At 41.5% G+C, this 16,583-nt stretch overlaps 1 protein-coding gene across 1 annotated transcript; it reads left to right on the top strand.

Annotated features, from left to right (window-relative positions):
- Window positions 1–10,650: 10,650 nt before the first annotated feature.
- On the top strand, window positions 10,651–16,382 carry irg1l (immunoresponsive gene 1, like). The gene is made up of 6 exons (XM_072271272.1): window positions 10,651–10,734; window positions 10,861–10,918; window positions 11,602–11,789; window positions 12,660–12,752; window positions 12,884–13,089; window positions 14,297–16,382. The coding sequence occupies exons 1-6, from the start codon at window positions 10,717–10,719 to the stop codon at window positions 15,213–15,215; spliced, it is 1,482 nt and encodes a 493-aa protein (XP_072127373.1). The 5' UTR covers window positions 10,651–10,716; the 3' UTR covers window positions 15,216–16,382.
- Window positions 16,383–16,583: the final 201 nt, after the last annotated feature.

The raw sequence follows: 16,583 nt of genomic DNA, 5'->3' as shown, positions 1-16,583 counted from the left end.
TCCAATCAGGACAAGATGAACACCTATAAAACAGACAGTAGAATATTTAAATATTATTGATTCCTCTTTCAATTTTAAGCAGACATATTCTGAAGCACTATTGAAGTTTAAAAAAGTCAAAAGGCATTCTTTAAAAAGGGATTTTAAGATTAGAACTCTTTCAGAACAATCACTCAAGATCTCAGGATTTATCAGTCTTACAATATTGGGATTGTTAAGAAGTTCCTTTTACGCTGTGAAAAAAATATAACTTTAATATTACTTGGGAGGAATATCTTACTGACCCATAAGAGGAGTGAAGGACATTGCCGGTGCTGGGATTTAACAATGCATGGTGGATAAGTTGTTTGGCAATGGAGCCCTTTCTGACTATTATAATTTGTTTTGAGCCAATTTAGAACATGGGTCAAAGGTACCTTGGAACAAATTTAAACAACTTGATCCAATTCAGCATCAACTCAAAATGGCACAAGATTTCCTTCTCCAGAATCTCTCAGTCTCTGACGTTTCAAGAATCACTTGAGCCATGAATAGTTCCAGATGACTGGAAAATTGCAAATGTCACTCCACTCTTTAAGAAAGGAGGAAGGCAAAAGACATGGAATTATAGGCTGGTTTGCCTAATTTCAGTGGCAGATAAAATTTTAGATTTCATTATTAAGGATGAGGTTTCAGAGTAGTTGGAAGAATATGATGAATAGTCCAAAGACAGTATGATTTAATTAAGGGAACTAGAGCTTTTCCTCTAGGGTCAGTGTTGGGTCTGCTATTGTTTAAGCTATATGTTAATGATCTAGATGATGGAATTGAAAGCTTTGTAGCCAAGTTTACGGATGATACAAAGTAAGGTGGAGGGCAGGTAGTGTTGAGGAAGCACAGAGCATGCAGAAGGACTTGGACAGTCTGGGGAATGGGCAAAGTAGTGGCAGATGGCATACAGCATATGGAAGTGAAGGGCCATGCACTTTAGTAGAAGAAATAAAGGTGCCGGCTATTTTCTAAATGGGGAGTGAATTTAGAAATCAGGGATGCAAAGGGACTGATGAGTCCTAGTGCATGATTCCCTAAAAGTTAACTTGCAAGCTGAATGAAGTTTATTGTCACCTTTCATTTAAGGCATTGGTCAGACCACATTTGGAGTTGCTTATATCTAAGGAACAATGTGTTATCATTGGAGAGAATCCAGAGGATGTTTATGAAAATGTTCCCGGGGATAAGTGGGTTAACGTATAAGGAGAGTTTGATGGCTCTGGGCCTGTAGTCATTGGAGATTAGGAGGAGGGGTGATTTCTCAATGAAACCTACTGAATATTGAAAGGTTTGGATAAAATGAACATGGAGAGGATGTCTCCAGTAGCAGGAGAGTCTAGGACGAGAGGGGCAGCCTCAGAATAAGAAGATATACCTTTAGAACAAAGATGAGGAGGATTTTTTTTAACCAGAGGGTGGTGAATCTGTGGAATTCACGGTCTCAGGTGGCTGTGGAGGCTACGTCATGGGTATATTTAAAATGGAGGATGATTAGGTTCTTGACTGGTGACAAAGTGGGAGGGAAGCATTAGATTGATCTTGGAGTAGATTAAAAGTTTGGCATAACATGATGGGCTGAAGGAGCTGCACTGTGCTGTACTGTTCTATGTGATGGGAGAAGGCAGCAGATGGGGTTGAGAGAGATAATAGTTCAGCCATGATCAAATGGTGAAGACACTATAAGCCAAATAGCCTAATTCCACTCCTATGACATACGGTCTATTACTGGAGAAGATAGGGCCAACTTTACTGTCTATTGAAGTGAAAGCAGCCATGCATCTCAAGCTGAAGTGCAGTAAAGTATTCATTTAAGGGACATGGACTTCGCTGGCAAAACCATTGCCCATCCATATTTGGCCTTGAGTCGGTCGTGGTGAATCAGCTGTTTCAACCACATTGGTTAATCACCCTTGAGTTCCTACAATATTTTTGTGTAGAGTTCCCATGATTTAAACATAGTAACAGTGATATATTTCCAAATCAGAACACTGCACAGCTTAAAGTTGAACCTTGAGATATAGGGGTACAACCATATCTGCTGCCCTTGCTTCTCTAGGTGGCAGGGTTCACGAGTTTGGGAGATGTCAGCAGTGTTCCCGCACTGAGATGGGACACATTGGAGTGCATTCCTCTTGTTGCCCACTGAATTCAGTTCTTACTTGATCAATATTTCGATCTTGTTTACATAGATTTACTCAGTTGTTTACATTGTTTACTGCAGTCCTTTTCAGTAATCAAGCTACAATATTATTGCTAACCTGCCAAAATGTTTTCAATTCCATTGGCCATAACATCTGTATTGACTTGAGCAAAGTTCTGCAGAGCAACAAGGAAGGCACTGATCACGTTGGCCAGAAGCCCCAAGACACCTGGCTCACTGTAAAACACAGCAGCGAAACCTTCTGGGCTGGACATGTCTCTAGATCTAGAAATAATGAATAAATGAACATAATGATTTAATAACATGCAGACCACTGTTTTTTAAAGTCTAAGATAAATCAATTTGTAAATGGAAGTCAAAAAAGATCCAAAATAAATCAGACATAATAAATATGAGAAAGTACAAAAGTGGCAGAGTATTAGTTTATGTGAGACTGGAAGAAACATACTGTATATACAGTAACCTAATATATATGCACAATGGGAATAGAGTGCATGCTCAAGGCTATATACTGCATCTCTGCACTATATCATGGATCAAAGTAGTAACACCCTTTGTAGGTTAACTGGCTTTTGCAAATGTAATTGTGCTTGTTAATCTGAACCTATTCAGGTTACATGTTAGAAAATGATTAAAATTCATTAATTGTTTATAAATCCTCATTTTGGCAAAATACAAGCTGTAAATTAATTTTATATGCTTTTTCAGAGCACTATTGGATCTAGATTCTCCTCTGTCCTTTGTTTTTTTCCTCTTTGTCCCATTCCATCCCCTTTTTTGCCTTTTCCATTTTCTGTTCTCAAATATCCTACCATTTACCTTTTACTGCTGCCTCCTTTCCTGTGCACTAATTTGTAAACCATCACTGCCTCTGCCTTAATATTGTCTTGCTATCAACCCAACTTTAAATAGCTCTCAACAGCCCTTTGTGCCATCCCTCTTCCAATGAAGAGTTATTGAAGTGCAGATTCTTCTTTTAATGAGTAGAAATTATAACCGTCTCTTCCTTCCATCTCTTCCATAACATTTTCTCCTCCAGATTGACTGTCCCATCTCATTGAACTTTATTAGAAGTTCAAAAGTCTTTGACCATCTTTGCACTTCCCTCCAAACTACTTGTCCATATATAGACAAACATTGCCACTGCTGACCATTATTATGGATGCTTGCATTGATATCAGACCTTGGAGTAAATGGATCACAATACCGCATAGCTCATAAAAACTTCTCCAGTTGGCTATAGTTTACATTGGTTCAAAATGTGATGACAATGTTGCAACCTCATCACCACTTCACACCTTGATTTCTCTCCAGAACTTCCCCTTTGAGCCTTGGTAATACCCCTTTCCTTCTCAGATTTCCTTGCTCTCATGTCTCATGGTGATCTTCCTCTCTAAATTTTCACTCATGATACATTTCTCAATCACGTTTAAGGATATCCCCTTATGCTTGTCATCTCTTCTGACCTGACAAGGCTATTTCCATCCTCTTTTTGATCCACTGTGCCATGTACTTCCCTGATTTTTTGTGTTCCTGTTCTTGGACTGAGGTCCCTAATTGTCATTGGACTTTGGAACTCTGGACTACTAGATCTTTAATGTTCCATTTGCCAGTACACTTCTCTGCCTGTAACCTCCTGACATCCATCTTCAGTAAAATTAAAATACTCTGTTCTATCATAATTAATGACCTATTATGTTCTTTATTCTTTCAAGGCCAGTGTTTCTCAGCTGGAGATTATTCACCTAACCATTAACATATCTGCCTCTCAGTTCTACTCTCTGGAGCATCAAAACTGTTTAGTACTCTGGACCACTCTGGGAGCAAAATGTTCATTCTTTGGCAACAAACTAAACATATATAGGAGCTCTTGGATCGCTTTGTGGCTTCCTTTCAACTCATTCTATTTCTTCATTTTCCTTGCTTATTTAATTATTCCATTTCCCTTAATCTCCCTCACCTCCACTATTACAATGCCCCTCCCCTTTCCCACAGTTTTCTATTCATATTCTCCACATCTCCTATTTTAGGACCCTGAAACCCCTTCATCCCTAACTGTATTTCTTTGGCCATTGACGGATGAATGTTCAGCTCCTAATTCCCTCCCTCCCATTATGAAATTCCTCCTTGAACCACCGCACAAGCTTTGTCTTTCAGAATCTCCCTAAAACTTACTGTATATACTGCTTTAACATGTTTTTCTGCGGCTTTTCCCATTATGGATAACTAAAAGGGTTTTCATTTTAAAGATGCACCACAAGTTACCATTAGAAAAATATTACGCGATTAGTGTCATTGGAGCAATTATTTAATCTAATATTTAGAATATTAAACATTATAGCACTGCACAGGCTATTCGATCCACAACGCTCTCCTGCTGGTAACATCCATATCCCTCCATTCCCTTCATATTCGTGAGTCCAACTAAAAGCCTCTTAAACCACCCTGGTAACATATTCCAGGCATCTACCACTCTCTGTACATGTAAGGAAAATTACCACTCACATCATCCTTAAACTCTGCCCACCCCCAGTCTTAAAAGCATGTCCCCTTTTTGACATTTCCATCCTGAGGAATAAATTCTGATTGTCCACCCTATCTATGCCTCTCATAATTCAATAAAAAACTTGGATCAATTCTCCCCTCAGCCTCCAGTGCTCTAGGAAGAACAATCCAGGTCTGTCTTATATACCAAAAGGGCCCGGTCAATTTTTAGCTTTCTTAGCCTTATGTATGCATCCTTTTTTCTTCCTGGCTAAAATTAGAACCTTTTGGTCATTCAAGGTTCCCTTGCCGTACCACCTTACTTCTCACTGAAGCAGGGCAATGATTAATTCTGATCAGCTGGTCTTTAAATGAGACGTAAGCTGATTCTCTTCAATGTTAATTAATTTTGCAATAGTACTCTATACAACTGCAGCAGCTTTGAGATTTTCGAAGGAAAATCAATAATTGGTGAGGATGAAACGGAGGTTCCGACAAAACAAATTCAGTATTTGTGTTTAAAAGGCTTAATATTACGAAATTGGCGCCATCTAAAGGCAATGTAGAAAATACTATTTAGAAAGTTTGCCGAGCAGAGATTTGACCGCCATCCATCCCCGAAGCAACACAGCAAGTGCTGGAAAACAACGTTATAACGGCATTAAACACCATAGCAGAGGCAACATTTTATTAACAACAAAATAATTCTGAAGTTACCGTGGGAGCCGGAAATCCGAAGAATATAAGTTGGAGAGGGCTAAGGTCAACGAAGCCTTAACCGCCAAGGATTCCAAGATTTCAGATCTTCCTGATACCCTTTCTTTCAGAACCCTGCAAAGGACTCTGATTTGAAAGAGCGTTACTAAGTCACTAGAATGTGGCAGAGACAAAATAGACTTTCAGACTACGCCAGAACTTGTTTCCGACGCGGGTATGTTCCGACATCAGCACAAAATTTAAAAATTTATTTTGTGTTACTTTTCACTTGGAGTCGTTCAAGTGTAATTCACCAATTTTCACGTAGAAAGCGAAAAAAAAACTATTACATCATTGGGAATTCGTTACTTAAATTAGGTTTATATAACCTTGTACCACGTTATCTGAAGAATTTTAGATGTCATTTTCACACTCCCGTTTTCTTCTACTGGATATTGAAGCCAATGATTTTCGTACATTTGATATCTAAATATGTTAGATTGTAATAACTCTTTAAAGCGACGTTTCGTTTACGAAAGATACTTGAATCAATGAACATTTACTATATTAACAATATTCAATGTCAATATAGAATACCGCTTACATGCAACGTTCCAGGTGACCGCACCTTGCTCCTTGGTATCACGTATATTCGCGAGTCACGGCTTTATAGCAGTAAGCATAGAAAGAGGAAATGTTTCTCCCCAATGGAACCACCTCTTTTAGGTCCAGTTAAAAATAAACAGGATGCCTTTCCCTCTACGATACCTTCCTTGCTCGACATGCTTTTAAAAGTACATTCCAGAGATATTAAAGACAGCTCAGAAAGTTGGAATTGAAACTTCTGATTCTGGAAATTCCTAGCAGGAGCAATATTCAGTTGTCATAAAATCGCAAGTATGCTTATATATAATACGTTTAAACCTTAATATTAAGGTTGTATTTTTCCCCTTAAACAGATTAAAATAACAAAAGTCGTTACTAAACCGTAATGAGGGGTCTTCAACCCGAAACGCCATAGCACTTCCAATGTTGAACGTGTGTAGTTTTCGGAAGGAGAGACTTACTGGATGACATTCCCCTTGGAGTACTGAGTTTTTACACATTCAGAGAGTCTTAGAAATGATTCAGACTCCTGAGACTTTAGATACTACGACTCAGCTGTCCAGATTAGCAATATGATCATTTCAGTTTCAGATTCACTGGATGAGGAAGGCAAATCACCCATTTTTGTACCTGCATTTGCCTTGAAGAAGGGCTTCCATGAATTGTCAAGATGTTCCATTGTGGTAAAATTGCCCACACTTATGTCTGACTACCAAATTATAGACTCTTCATGTTTAATACAAGATGATATTTTACCTCTGTAGTAACTAGATTGAAAATGTACTCTACTTTTAAATTAAATTATATATTGAAGGATACAGATGCATGACTGAAGAACTTTGCATTACATCAGCAGCTCCCCAGTCAATATCACAGAATACTGGCCATTATCAAGTTCAGCTATTGGCATTATAATACTTCTCTATGTGAGGCAATTCCATCACAAAGCCCAGGCTGGCAGGTGCAAAATTCACTTTCTCTAAAACCTAACAACACTTATTGAGCCAATTCAAGCCGTTTTTTTTCCCCAGGAACCAATGGTACTTCAAATTTTAATGATAGCTGATCCTTCTGGAAAACCAAATGCATGTCACAATGGGGGGGGGGGGAGCTTTGATGCAGACCCAAATGCAAGACACAGACACTGAAGTACTAGGAACAGGACTTGACTAGAGTAGGGACATGACAGGATACACATAAGGAGCAGGGACAAGAATGCAGACTTGGGCTAGGACATGGACAAGACAGAGAACCCGGACAAGGAACTATGCACTAGGAGCCTGGGCTTGGGCTCCGAGCCAGAAACTGGACAAGGACCCAGAACCTGGGTCTTGCCTTGGGCTTGGGCCCCAGGAGCAGGCAAGGACATGACATGACTACAGTACAGGGCATGGCTGGGGTCTAGAGTCTTGAGGCTTGAGGTTGGGGTCTTGGTCTTGAGCTTGGAGACAGGCTAGGGTCTGGGTCTTGAGGCTGGGGTCTTGGTCTTGAGCTTGGAGACAGGCTGGAATCTGGGTCTTGAGGCTTGGGGCTGCTAACTCAGAGGCTGGAGCTCGGAGACCGAGAACTGTACATCAACATAGAGCCGGGACTATCCTTCAAAAAGCTGGGACTTATCTTTAACATGACTCTAACATGAGACTGGACAGTATATAGACATAGAGCCGGGACTCATCGTTAGACAAGCTGGGACTCAGCTTTATCTCCACACCAAAGTGGGACAGGTCCACCTGTTGGGTAATGGCAGAACAGCTGGACTTACCCAACAGAGGCAAAGACAGGACAAGACAGGTCCCCCCACAGGGCAATGGCAGAATGGCCTGACTTACCCAACGGAGACCAGGACAAGACAGATCCCCTCGCAGGGCAATGGCAGAATGGCCTGACTTACCCCACAGAGGCAAGGACAAGTCAAGACAGATCCCCCACAGGGCAATGGCAGAATGACCTGACTTACCCCATGGAGGCGCGGACAAGAAGAGAAAAAACATCGAAGAACAACAGACAGTTCTATCTCTGCTTCAGGGTTGCCCCGAGTCACAGCAAAATAGGCTGGCTATGGAAACAGCTGGATCCCTACCTAGCTCAGAGTGGCTGATGGCCACTCAGCTGGTCCGGGAAACGGCCGAATCCATACCGCAAAGACGGCTCTGACTACCGACAGCAAGTCTCCATGAAGCGATGGTTCTCTAACGCGACCTAAACATGGCAAATGGCTGCTGTAGCCTTCCACCAGCAGGTTGCTCCCAGGGAATCTTGACAAGACCCACAGTCGTCCCCAAGGCTACTTATATTCCAAGCCCCAAGATGGGAATCAGGTGCCTATGATTAACTCAACCAAAACAAGGGACAGCTGGAAGACCCAGAGTCCTGAGTCCACAGACTGGACCGTAAACCGGAATGCAGACCTCACAGACCAGACCATGACAATGCATCCTCCATGATGTTTCAAATATGTACGTTGATCAAATATACAGGAAGTCTAAAGGATCATCACAGTAATATGGAGGATACTAAATTATAGAAGAAACCAGATCTAAGCTTGCAACAAGTGTATCCAGAATTTTCTGGATTATTCCAATCTCATTAACATTCTCCACAGAAGAATAATCAACATAAAAAAAACCAAATTTACCAAAGATTGCATTAGCTTCACAAACTCCACTTGTATCAGATGAATGTGGAGCGGATTTGGATATTTAACTAACAACTGTTTTCACTAGACACAGAATGTGATATATGTACCTGTATGAAATATGGAAAATATCAAACACTCCTTGTTGTTCAGTTTACCAAGTCTCTTGTCACAATTCTTACAGCATATCCTTGTAAACAGAAAGGCTAGGCTCTTGGCAATATTGCAAATTAACATCAATCAACATCTGAAAAAACAAGCTGTAACAAACTATAAACAAACCTAACAAAGGCAACTTGTTTGCTATATACTCACAATTAGCTTGCTAATTTTATCACTTGTACAATCTGTTCAAGATGATTCAAAATCGATATGTTTCCAAGGCACTAATGAGCTCATATCTAGCTCAGTAGGGCATCACAGTAGCGTAGTGGTTAGTGCTAAACTTTACCGCACCAGTATTTAGGGTTCAGTTCCTGCCACTGTCTTCTTTGTAACCACTTGGGTTTCCTCCAGGTGCTCTGGTAGCCTCATACATTCCAAAGACATACAAGTTAGTGTTAGTAAGTTGCGGCATGGTATGTTAGGGCTGGAAGCATAACAGCACTTGTGGGCTGACCCCAACACATCCTAGTACTGTGCTTGTGGTTGACACAAATAATGCATTTCACTCTATGTTTCAATGCATATGTGACAAATAAAGCTAATCTTTAAACCTTTGTCACTAACTCAATGCATAAACCATATCAAAATCAAGCTGGAACAAATATGTCACCATCTACAAATAGTACATGGATGTTTTTAGAACTTAGAAATTATTAATGACTCAATTTTTTTAACTAGCTAAGAATTACGATTGACTGTATTTTACCCTTATTGGATAGTAAAACTTTCCAAGTTTGTCTATTAACCATGCTTCACAGATCCTTAAAAAGTTCTCCTTTAATTAGCAATACACAATGCAAAGTTTGTTTACCAATCGGAATTTTGCTTATTCCTGTTAGTAAATAGTTGGAGGAAGTAAATAAAACATCCTGTGGATCCATAATCTACATATAACAGGTATCTGTTAAAGACACAATAAAGCAAAATGACCATAAACTCAGCTGAGAAATGTTAATATTTGACCCTCACCCTTCATGGTATCTAACAATCTCTTCATAGCATTATGGAACGCACACCAGAGTGTTTCAAGAAGGCAAATGATCATCTTCCCAAAAGTAATGAGCCATAGGAATAAATATTGATTGACCTTGCCACCTATGCTCCTTGTAAGATCAGAAAGAATGAAAGAATAAGAATAAAATTTGCCACTGTAAGACCAGAATTGTAAGGAAACACGTTTTTGTTCATTTTCCTTGTATCTACTTTGCCAGTGCAGGTTGAAAATGTCGAGACTCTTACATCAGTGGCCGTGTGTGGACAGGGCAGGAACTGATGGGGGTAGTGTAGGGGCCCGTGCACATGACGGTCCATGCCAACAGCAGCTTACGAGGTTTGTATGGCGCAGTGGAGCACCGAACTAAGTTCAGGCTTCACTTTCCGATCCTCTTTTGCTCCAGTTGATAGTGGGGAGAAACTGCTCAGCAGTTCTCTGCATGTTACCCTCCTGATATATTAATTGGAGTTTTGACGTTTGCGATGACGCCCCCCCCCCCATCCCCTGCCTCAACCTGAAGTAGACCTCGTCCAGATTTTTTGGTGTGTGTGTGTGTGGGGGGGGGGAGGGGGGATTGCTGGCGTAGGGTGGAGGTGCGAGATCGGCTAGTGCCGCTTGGGATGCAGATGGAAATTGACACAACTGGTAAAGTACACAAAAACCGGGAACAATCGAAAACTGCCAATGAGTTCTGTAACTAGACGAGAAAATGAGGAAATCCCCTACGATTCTTATGCAAATTGCTGTTAGTAACATCTTGCGTTGCTGATTACTGGGCGTGTAAAACACAAACAGTGGGTGACGTGATTTTTACAGTTAGGGTCCCAATTACTATATAAATGAACAATTCAAGAGTCCGGAATTGGACTCCAAGTTAAATATTTTCTGAGCAGTAGCAACGCTTAAGAGAGAGCGAGAGAGAGAGAGAGAGAGAGAGAGAGCAGAATGCTTCCAAAATTGCAGGTAGCTATTTTTGTAGATCGAGCGATTAATTTAGTAGTTCCCATTCTTTGTTAATCATTTTTCATTGCTTGGCTTCAGTTTTAAAGATTAATTACTAACGCTGTGATAAATTCTGTTCTCCGATAGAAGATGCAGTCTTCCTTAACAGTTGGATTGAGGGCGTACCACAAAATATCACGGAAAGGTAAAAACACTTCTATTTGATTTCGGGTATGAGTCAAAATAAATTGCTCACAGATAATGTATTCGCACATGAAGGTCCATGCCAACAGCAGTTTGCGAGGTTTGTGTGTCGTAGGGGAGCACTGAAGTAAGTTCAGGCTCCAACTTTCAATCCCCGTTTGCTGAACCGTAGTTGATACTGGGGAGAAACGTGCTTCCATACTGGGATCAGATATGACGGTGAGGACGGATGCAGGTTATGCGAAATCCCAGTACCGTACTCTTTCCCTGTTTCAGCTGCAACATATCTCAGCAGTGCAACCACAGCACCAGCTGCAGGACCAGATCTGTTACTTGCAGATACCATCGTGATTGAAAGCGGTGTCTGGTTATTGAATAGTTTCAATTCTGTAAAACGTGCCCAACACCTGACCGAAGGCGGTAACATTGCTTTGAGCTCACCTGAGCTATCATTTGGAAGTACAGGATACGCACATTTTAAAGGCCTCACAAGGGTTGTATCCGGTTGCGAGTGTCTTTTTTTCTCTCTGTTAACGGTTTTATAGACAAGTTCTGGACTTCTACTTAACTGTAAGAGCTTATGGTTGTAGGTTCAGTATCTCTTTTGCCAAGGAAACCTGGCGCACACAGTTGCTCTCTGCCTCCATGCATATTCAGACAGCGTGTTTTATTTTCCTGCGTTAGCTTTCGATGCACTGGACTTGAAAGAGACGGTAACAAGCAGCTTCGGCTTGTTTGTTTCGGGGGTTAAAGCCGAACATCTCTCAGACGTGGTTCTACACAGGAGTAAGCGTATGATTCTGGATAACATTGGAGTTGGGCTCCTGGGGAGCACCAGTCATGTTTTTGACATTTGCCTGAATTACTGCCGGGTAAGTTCATTTTCGAACGAACATTTACCACTGTAGCTCGTGCGAAATGACTGCTCACTGGAGTATCGGGCAGGACCGTTGTCTAGCCTTAAACTGGCGAGTTTCACCAGTGCGGCGGAAAGCCCGAGACTGCGAAATCGAATTAAGCAGAATAGGCATTTTAGCGCGGCACCATGTTAAGTGCGTTTATTTAAGACTTTGTCAAAACAGCGGTTTTCGTTGTTTTGAACAAGCGTGAAATTTAAAAATGTAGTTTTGGAAATACTCGATCGGTTGGCAGCACTTGACGTTTCAGCCAGATGCTCTTTCGTCCACACTCCCGCATTGGCTGCTTGCTACCTGTTGAGTATTTCCAGCATCTTGGTTTTCATTTCAGAGTTCCAGCCGTTTGCAGTTTTATTTTCCATGTGAAGTTGGGCACATTTTCAAACTAATTCCCAGAGTTTAAGGAATAAAATGTCATAGGAATTTCTGATTGCGAAAGTGCTTAAAACCCTCACCGACCAATTTTCTGGCCGTTTTGCATGGAACTTGGATGCAGACAGATGGACAGATGTAGTCTGTAGATCCTCGGGCCATGGCCCATGTGCTAACAAAAGAAATGAACTGCTTGGAAGAAGTGAGCGGGACAGGCAGCATTTGTTGTGCAGGTAAAAAGCATAGTCAGCCTTTGGCCTGAAACTTGATGCAGGGTCAACTGCAACTTTGGGTCCACAAATGCTGCTCGACCCGTTGAATTACTACAACAGTTTTTTTTGTTTTGGTCCAGATTCCATCATCTATAACCTCTTTGTTCACAGATTGTGCGCTTTTATTTCACGACACACTCGCAGTACCTTACATGTGCCGTATTTTTTTTTCATTTGACAGCATATGTTTGCCCAAGACCCGGTGAGCTCAGTGTATGGACGTAGTGGTTTAAAACTTTCCCCTACTCTAGCTGCGTTCACCAATGGAGTCGCGGTAAGCTATTTGTACACGATCTCCGAATGAAACAATATTAACGACAAAACCCTGCCTCTCGCACCTCGTAACCGTCTACTCTGCGGTTGTTAGTGCGCAGACTAATCTGAAAGCTGTTTCACCACCCACAGGTCCACTCCATGGACTTCGACGACACCTGGCATCCCGCCACTCACCCATCGGGGGCTGTGCTGCCTGCTCTCCTGGCTGCCGCCCAGATGCTGCCTGTTAACTCCAAACCCAGTGGTCTCGACTTGCTACTGGCCTTCAATGTGGGTATTGAAATTCAGGGCCGGTTACTGCGCTTCTCTCAGGAAGCACACAACATTCCCAAGAGGTAAGTTCCCGGCACAGACTTAAAACATTTATTTTAATAAACATTTACTATGGGGTTCTGAAAAAGATAAAATTATGTGGAGTACTGTATCTAGAATATAATTACACATGGTACAACAACGCTGCCCTTATCACCTCCCCGCCCCCCCCCCCCAACACACTTTCCTGCACTCTCTGCCTTTTTGTCCCGCGTGTCCGATGAAGGGACATGTTGTTCTTTAAGATACTCAGCAGACAACACAAATCTTGTGGTGCCCTCCACCAACAACTATGGAATCACACTGAGAAATAGAAACAGAAAATGCTGGGTACACCCAGCTAGTCAGGCAGTGTCTGTGGAGTGGGGAATGGTGACGTTACACGTCCTTCAATCTTATTACCATAAATTGCTCATCAGTACTTCTGTTAGGCAGCCATAAATGACAGTGGTTCTAGTTGGAACCTGGACTGTTTAACCTAGGACTAAATCACATTCAGAAAATGAAATAAAGGAAAGAAAGATAAAATAAAGAGATAATGTGAGACAAATGTAAACAGGAACAAATATAAATCTTTCAAAATCTTCATTGTGAAGGTAATATTCAATGCCCAGAAGCATACTTAGTAGTAATCATTTCATTTCACAGTTAAAAATTCACTCAGTGAGTAACTAGCACATCCATGCACCTTTTTATATTTTTAAAAGCCTTGTGACTCAAGGACGCATCCAACCAGTAAACCTATAGAAGAGGAGAAAAAACTATTTTATATTTATTTTCATGATTTAGGCGTCACAGATAAGGCCAATGTTTTTGTCCATCTCCATTTGCCCTGGAGAAGGCATTGGTGAGTCACCTTCTTGAACTGCTGCAGACCTTCTGGTGAAGATGTTACTGCAGTGCTGTTAGGCGGGGAGCTGAGTGATAATGAAGGACCAGCAATATATATTTCAGGGTCAGGCTAAGAGGGGACTTGGCGGCCAACCTGCAGGTCATGGTGTTCCCACAAGCCAGCTGCTAGTGGTGGAGGTCTCTGTCTTTGCAGTTTTTTTTTGGAGCTGCCTTGTGGTGCATTTTGTTGATGTTACACTTCATACATTCTATTAGAGCACACTATCAATGTATTTATCATAGCATAACTGTTAAATCTATTGTTACGGAATCAATGGTTGCAACAGTAAGGAAAAAGCAAAAGTAGCTGATGACTGAATTTATTTTTTTATCCCACAGGTTCCACCCTCCGAGTGTTGTGGGGACAATGGGTAGTGCTGCAGCTATTGCTAAATTTCTAAAACTTAATCCCAAGCAATGTGTTAATGCCCTGGCTATTGCAGCATCACTTGCAGGGGCACCAATGGCCAATGCAGCTACCCAGGCAAAACCGATTCATATTGGCAATGCTGCACGGCTAGGCTTTGAGGCAGCTCTCCTGGCCTCTAAAGGAATGGCGGGTAGTGCTGCAATTCTAGATGATACCCCTGGCTGTTTTGGGTTTTCTGCTTTCTATGGTGATTATCACCCTCAAGAGATACCATCTCTCGAGCAGACATGCTTCTTGCTAGAAGAGCAAGACATGGCATTTAAGCGCTTCCCAGCTCATCTGGGCATGCACTGGGTGGTCGACGCTGCTGTCTCTGTGAGGCAATTAGCGACTGTCAATGAAGGTGTTTCTCCCACCTCCATGATCAAGAAGATCATTCTGCGTGTCCCTGCTTCCCGGTACATCAACAGACCGTTCCCAAAGACAGAACACGAGGCTCGTCATTCCTTCCAGTTCAATGCCTGCTCTGCATTGTTGGATGGAGATGTGAGCATTGACTCATTCAGTGAAAGCAAACTGCAGCGAGCTGATCTCAGTGAGTTACTGAACAAAGTGGAGCTCCAGCATCCTGAAGATAACTTGGCCAGCTTTGAGAAGATGTATGGAGAAGTAGTTTTGGTCCTGAAGAACGATGACATTCTCCGTGGAAGATGTGACACCTTTTACGGACATTGGAGAAACCCTCTGTCCAGAGAATCCCTGGTCAGGAAATTCAAAAATAATGCATCATATGTGCTGCAGCAGGACAATATAGAAGCTATCATTGAATCAGTTGAAAACCTTGAAAATATGAAAGATTGTTCCACATTAAATTCATATTTGGAGTGAAAAAGATTAATTTTTACTGATCTCTAAGAGTGATTTTAGCATGCTCATGGGTTTTCATGGGTGAAATGTAATCTGTGTTGAAATGATTGAAACTTCTGGTGTCACTGAGTATAAAATTGATGACATCCCCAGTGTGAAGGTGCAGCACAGGAAACTCGATACACTGAGTGAAGCAACACACATCAAAGTTGCTCGACGAAGGGTCTCGGCCTGAAACGTCGACTGTACCTCTTCCTAGAGATGCTGCCTGGCCTGCTGCGTTCACCAGCAACTTTGATGTGTGTTGCTTGACTTTCCAGCATCTGCAGAATTCCTGTTGTTTGCGTCCACTGAGTGAAGGTACCTGTGACACTGGATTGTTACCAGGGAACCGGAAGCAGAGTCTTTGTATTCTTAACACATCAAACTGGGCAGGAATGCAGAGTTGTAGTTAGTGAGATAACCCATGTACTGCCTCTTTGGAAATCCCACCACTTCCATGATGATAGTAGCCTTGCTGCCAGCTATCCCAATCCGATACTGGTTTGCATTCATACTGTAAGTTGCATCATAGTCCATATTTAGTATATAGTCCACGTTTTAATAGGGAATTGGGTAATAGTTGCGTAGTGTTTAACACAACACTTTACAGTATCAGCGACCCAGTTTCAATTCACGCCGCTGCCTGTAAGGTGTTTGTGCATTCTCCCCATGACCACATAGGTTTCCTCTGGGTACCCCCACAGTCAAAAGATGTACTGGTTAGTAGGTTAATTGGTCATTATAATTTGTTCCATAATTAGGCTATGGTTAAATCAGGGGCTGCTGGGCGGCATGTCTCGAAGGAGCAGCTCCATGTTCGACCCTAATAAATAAAAAAATAAATGACATCTGTAATCTGTCCATTCTCAAAGACATGGTTTCTATTGGCCTAAAGAGATAGCGAGTTTGGAATTCTCAGATCACCCATGGCCAACACTATATATACTTACTTTCCACCACTATGAATGTATCCTTAACTGTCCTTCAACTGGAAGGTGGAAAAACCAAGTGAATCTGGATTATGCTAAAAATAATTGGTCACTTTCAAACTTGAGAGCTAATCCTATCACAAGAGCTTCAGGCATTGTATTTGTAAATTGTTTCCCTGAATCGACATGGTGCTAATAAGGGTTGTAATCATCTATTTCATGAACATAATTGTTAAAAGATTCAATAAATATTTATTCTGAATTTAAATGCATTTGTGACTTGTTTTGGTAATTGTGTCAAAAATGTTTGACAGCTTTGTAGTTTTTTTTATAGCAAAGTCTTGAAGCTTACATATACACTGGGGTGCTCTCTTCAGTTACCTGATGAAGTAACTGTAGCCATTGGTCCTTATTATTC

The sequence above is a fragment of the Mobula birostris genome, chromosome 10 (assembly GCF_030028105.1).
Source record: "Mobula birostris isolate sMobBir1 chromosome 10, sMobBir1.hap1, whole genome shotgun sequence".
Lineage (NCBI taxonomy): Eukaryota > Metazoa > Chordata > Chondrichthyes > Myliobatiformes > Myliobatidae > Mobula > Mobula birostris.
The sequence above is the reverse complement of the archived record's forward strand: the minus strand, read 5'-3'. Positions and strand labels throughout refer to the sequence as shown.